Source organism: Drosophila albomicans, chromosome 2R (genome assembly GCF_009650485.2).
Source record: "Drosophila albomicans strain 15112-1751.03 chromosome 2R, ASM965048v2, whole genome shotgun sequence".
NCBI lineage: Eukaryota > Metazoa > Arthropoda > Insecta > Diptera > Drosophilidae > Drosophila > Drosophila albomicans.
In genome coordinates this window covers 4,903,344-4,909,343 of record NC_047631.2, presented here as the reverse complement: position 1 = coordinate 4,909,343, position 6,000 = coordinate 4,903,344, and the positions used below count along the sequence as shown (strand labels likewise).

At 36.8% G+C, this 6,000-nt stretch overlaps 1 protein-coding gene across 1 annotated transcript; it reads left to right on the top strand.

Moving 5' to 3' along the window:
• Positions 1–454: 454 nt before the first annotated feature.
• LOC127566102 (ubiquitin-conjugating enzyme E2 H) lies at positions 455–1,510 on the top strand. The gene is made up of 2 exons (XM_052007664.1): positions 455–567; positions 698–1,510. Exon 2 carries the CDS (start codon positions 794–796, stop codon positions 1,364–1,366), a length of 573 nt encoding a protein of 190 aa, XP_051863624.1. The 5' UTR covers positions 455–567; positions 698–793; the 3' UTR covers positions 1,367–1,510.
• The last annotated feature ends 4,490 nt before the right edge of the window (positions 1,511–6,000 follow it).

Genomic DNA, 6,000 nt, shown 5'->3' with positions numbered 1-6,000 from the left:
TGTCATTCCGAAATTTACAAGGCCCCAAATATTTACTCTACTGACCCTGAGAAAATGACAAGTAATTGGCAGCGCTGCCAAAAATTTGCATCTGACCCACGCGCAATTAACGAATATTATTTTCGGCCTGGTGCCAAAATGTTTTATATACCCTATAATTAACAAATACTAATACTGATGAAAATCATTATAGCAGTTAAAGGTAAATAACACTAAACCCTTTTTTAATATTCAAAATATGCCTTACATCCTTCTGCTATTTTATATTTTTACTCTGTGTTAGATAAAAGTTTGTCTAGCTCAGAATGCACTTTCAATTCCATGTATAGGGTATATTTGCATCGATATTGCATATATCAAGCACTGTTATTTATTTGTGTTTTTTGTGCGCAATGCGCCAAACTTGGATAAGACCCAGGAACATAAATAAGCCACAAACACAATGGAAATGCTTAGCTTTCAGATGTGATAGAAGAGATCGTTTGAACCGATTGTTAAAAGTAGGCATGGATATAATAATTTGAATCAAATAGTAATGCATTAACAAAATTTCTGTTTCTTTTATTCGTAAGTATTTATTTGGCTTAAATTTATTTTTGTATATATTTATTTACTCGTTTTTCTTTGGTCGTTGTCGATTTCCAAATGAGGAAAATAAAAAGCCTTTGAATAATTACGGTTATTGACTCTTCGGCAGATGAATGCTTTTGAAGGTACCGCTGGGAACAGACGAATGCACGCAAAATCTCAGTAGTTCCGATTCGGAGACACACTTGAATTAACAGGAGACCAAATGGCCAATTTAGTCGTGAACACAACCTCGCCGATGGCTGGACGCCGATTGAACCGGGACGTGAACCGGCTGTTGGCTGCGGGGTATCAAACAGTCATTGACGATGACATGACTAATTTAGATGTGAGTTTCGTGGGTCCCATGGGCAGTGCCTATGAGGGCGGCATATGGATCGTTAATGTCGCCATGCCACAGGAGTATCCGCTGAAGGCGCCTCGCTTGCGTTTCGTTACAAAGATTCTGCACCCGAACATTGAATTTACCACCGGACTGGTGTGCATGAATGTCTTCAAGCAGGCATGGTCTGCCAATTATGACTTGGTTAATATATTTGAAACATTTTTGCCCCAATTATTGCGACATCCGAATCCGCATGATCCTCTCAATCATCATGCGGCTGCAATAATGAAGCGCTCAGAACAGGATTTTCGTGATACAGTCTCAATGTTTCTCAGAATGTACGCTCTACCGATTGTTACGCCGGGTCGATCCAGAGATTCTGAAAATCTCGAGAAACGGTCTTCAGACTTGAGCTTATCCGACTTGCTATCCGATGATGATGACGACGATTAACTGTTGGCTGGTCTTTTGTTTATTTTAATAGTGTATATCTTTCTCGAACAACAAAATGCTATTTTTCCATTTGCTAAGAATTAGTATTTATAATGTCAAAAAATTGTATATTAAAAGTGGATATTGCAGTCCTTAATGACTTTACTTATTATTTTTGCTTGCAATTTGTTATTTCGATATCAACAATTGACACACTCTACTCTCATTAATATTCTGATTAAGTTTGTTACCTCTAATACTGTTTTTGCATTGCAAAGCTGTATATGGTTAGCTAAAGCAAGATTAAAATATTTGAATATTAAAGAAAAGTAATTGCCTATGCTCTTATATTAAATAATTGTCGATAAGCTTCCTACTATACATTTTTGATTGGCCTCCCTTAAGCGGCCTTAAATATCTGTTAGCGAAATCGATAGAATGGGCGAGACCTAATTTATGAACAAGGCATGTGGAAATTATAATATTACTTTGATAATTGCTAGTCGACAACTCTTTTTTGTTTCAAAAAGCGATTAATCAAATTGATTTCGCCTTGCCTAATATACATAATACGTGTTAAAAAGCTTTGTATTTTTGTTGGATTGTAAACACATTTCGGTGTATTCTAAACTCTACGGTATATTTTGAACCTAACGGTATATCGATATACTAAATGTAGCTTTCTGAAAATTTCTTTTTGTTAATATTAAAATGAATAATTTGGTTTTATTGAAAATAAGTATGTTAAATTTATATTTGTCAATATAATTATTTTCGTTGCACCTGACCAAAAAGTATAATATCAACAATGTTACGTTGTTTTGATGCAGCTGTTATCTCTGCCTTAAAAGCAAGTTGAGGTATATAACTTGGTATTACTCTACTGTCAATCATAAATCCATTGACATAGTATTGCATATCCTATAAAAAAATTAAATTTTTAAATTTTCATACTTTTTCATCAAAATTTAAATAGGTTTACCTTTTTGAAAGGACACTTTAGAGGTAGATTAGAAACGCGTCTTAATCCAGCAAATACCATTCGGACCAAATAATGCTTGTGAACCATTTGAAACGCTTCACAGTAGTTCAACTCGAGTGTAGAATAGTTCATCAGATTATTACCATGTTGAAATTTAATGTTAAAAATTCCATTCAGTTGATCCAAATCTTCCCGAAGATCGAATTTCACATAAAGTGCAGTAATATTTTCGTCGGTACGATTCAAATAGTGACTAATTTGAAGTACCTCAGGTAATTGATTAACAAATTCCACTTTGGTAAAATAAGCTTGAACTTTTGGCTATTAAGATATGTGGATTAATTTATATTGAACTAACGTTAAAGGATGTGTAGCTACATTTCGTAGTATTAGACTAACCTTTGAACAATGCGTAAATTGGCCGATGCCAAATACCGACGCTGTAGCGAAAGCGACCCAAATACTAGCGATCATGTTGAGTGTCGAACATTAACTGGGTTTTGATTTAATTTGATAATCGTTGATAGACTGTACAAAAACCAAAGCGTATGGCTATTATTAATCGATTTCCATTAATTGTTTTCTGATATATTTAAAATTGCGGGGACAAATTAAGCGAAATAACTATCAAATACCTATTATGTACAAAAAAAAAAGAAATTAGTCTTGCTTTGCATATGTAGATACTACATGTAGTAACGTTTACATGAATCAAAGAAGCATATCCTATTCCAGAAATCCGAATGCTTCTCAATTAGACTTTACTTTAGCCCAGTTTCAACTTTTAATTGTTGAGATATCCATTCAGAACTTTGGCCATTCCATAACTTCTTCATTGAAGAAATGAAGACTTGCAAAGCTTCTTGGCAAACCTTTTTATTAAAATTCTCTTGTAGCCACATAATTAGCTAAAGAAATTACTCGTTTAGTACGTGACGAGTAGGAGGATAGAGGGCCATTTTATAAATACCTATCTTTGGCAGATTCTATTTAATCATGAGTTCAACTCGCAGCAATAAGCTTTTTAGAGAAGCAAAAAAGGCATAGCGAAAAACTCTCGCACATTGTGTGACAAGTTTTGTAGTAATTTGGTTTTGTCAATTCAGGAGAGATGACCAAATAGTAAAATGGCATAAACCGAATTCATTGACGCTTGTGACTGATCCAAAATTGGTTTAAATCGTTGGTGAAGTTTTCACCATTCTATTCGAATTCGTTTTTTATTCCTTTTCATTTTATTTGGCGCGTTGCCACCTCCCAGTTACTTGCCACTTGCTAATGCCAATAGCGTCGCTGTGCAACGTTCCAGGCTGACGCATTCGCTCCAACAATGGGGCAGCCAACTAACCCATCAGCCAGACCAGCAAAACATAGATGGGTTGCACGTGTAGCAGAAACCTTGTTGAATTTCAAAGAATTTCGTTTTGTGGACCCGAATTAATGCAATAGTCGTTTGCAGCTCGAAATGGCTTTATCGAACATTTGGCGACATCGAAATGATGTCATTCGACAGACAATCACATCGTCTGCATGTAAATGACATCGAAATGTAATGAATTGTCGTCCACACGCATCAAAAGATGCAACTTGTTGGCATCGATATGAGTTGCTGCCTGCTTTCTGTCTTGTGTGTTTGAGGCATCCTGGATTTCGTGGCAAATGAGGCGAAGTTGAACGAAACTTGTATAAATATTTTGGGGATTGTCAAGAGCATGTCATGTTTGAATTAAAAAAATATTCGTGTAAATCCTAGGTGTATTCATCTAAAACAAATTGCTTTTACAGGTTTAAAATATACCTTGTTGTACTATAAATATATTTTTTTAGTTGTGTGCAATAAACAAAAACAAACGTATGTTTTCTTTAATGAACAATGAAAAGATATTCAAACCACTTAGCCAAACATTATTTGTTTACATTATAAAAATAATTGTTCTTTTTCAATAAACTAATTTAACGAGAGACATGTCTTAGTAATTCACAAGAATATACACACTTTATGTTACCTTGCGAAAGGACAGTGGACTATTAATGTTTGTGATTTCTTGTTACTTGAAAGCATCCAATGCTGCACAAAGCTACCAATTCAAATCCAGACCAAAGTCATTTACTTAGGTGTACAACTAATAAACATTCTAATTGAGTACAATGCATAAAATTTCACTGAAGAGAACGGGCATTCTTGAAGTCAAATTCGCAGTCTAAAGAGTCTTAGTCAAGTTGGCTGGTGAATGCCAGCAGAGACATTTGAGTATCCGAACGAATTAAGTATGTATGGAGAGCATGGAGGGGAAAATTGTTAAACAGTACTCAAGTCGACAACTTTAAATGGTTCGCAGAAACATTCGCCTGCATTGCTCGCTAATTTATTCAAGTGAATTAACTCGGCTTTCGATGGAGCCCAGTTCAGTGATGGGGTGACAGAGAGGGAGTTGTGTGAGATGCGAGTGAGAGGGGTACTCAATGGTACGCACGTTGATATTGCGAAAAGCAACTCATTAGCATATTCTAATTAATTTATATTATTCCAAAACGCACGAACTTAATTGCTACGGCCACTTAGTTAATGAAATTGTAGTTCAACTTCGTTCGGTCTGCGAGATTTCAGAACTTTATGCGACTTGCCAATGACAAATTCAGAGACAGTGAAAGACACAGACAGAGGCCTCAAGTAAGACCATGTTGACAAGGAAAAAAATCTAACAAAATAGAATGAGTCTTCATATAAACTTTTAACAAGAGGCAACGAAAGCCAACATCATGACACAACACTCGTGACTTCCCACACTTGTGTCGTCGTAGGAGGCGCCATTCATTACGCAACGGGGTAACAGTAACAGGCTGAGCAGTTTTTGTTGGCAAACAAATTTTAGTAACTCTTATCAAGTAGAAGACGAAGAGGAGTCTGAAGTCGAGTTAGTTGCGGCTACGAACTTTCCAGGCACACAATTTGCATTTCCTTGACGTCTGGTAAACAGATTGCGTTCCGTTGCGTATACGCCCAGTTGTCCGCCTTTTCTCCATCCGCCCATCCGTCCAACTGGCACTTTGTCACGAATAAAGTTTGAGTGTTTGTAAGTTATTTCAGTGGCTCCTCAGTACGATTGTCTGCCCGTCCGTCTGACTGACAAGCGCCGACACATGTTTTCAGAGTCGTTGGATCTGCTTTTGACACAATGCGAGTGCCTGGCAGCTAATTTATGCCGACCAGATTCCTACAGATTGCTTGAGCGCCGAGCACCTTTGTGTTCTTGCATAAATGTCTCCTTAATAACATGCGCTAGCACAATTTGTCGGTACAAATTTACTTTGGCCTTTACTCTCAATGCTCTGTTCATACAATTTATTGCTAGAATCACAGCTTACAGGTTTTTAACTTTCAAGTTATGATACTTGAGTGCACGGCCATTGTGTGTATAGACAATTGCTACAACACACCATTATCCGCTTACCTCAAGACAGAGCAACAGAATCAGAGCCAGAGTCAGCCAGCAAGAACAGCTAACGATCCAACACTTTTACCGCATGTGGCATGGAATGTACAACTTGTCCTTTTACATATGAGAGTCAATGTCTATTGTACTCGCTGCGATAGCTTCAATTACCAGGCAGTTTCCAACTTCACTGCGAAGTAAGAACTGAAAGTCTCGGCTCAGTGCGCCCAAAGGACACT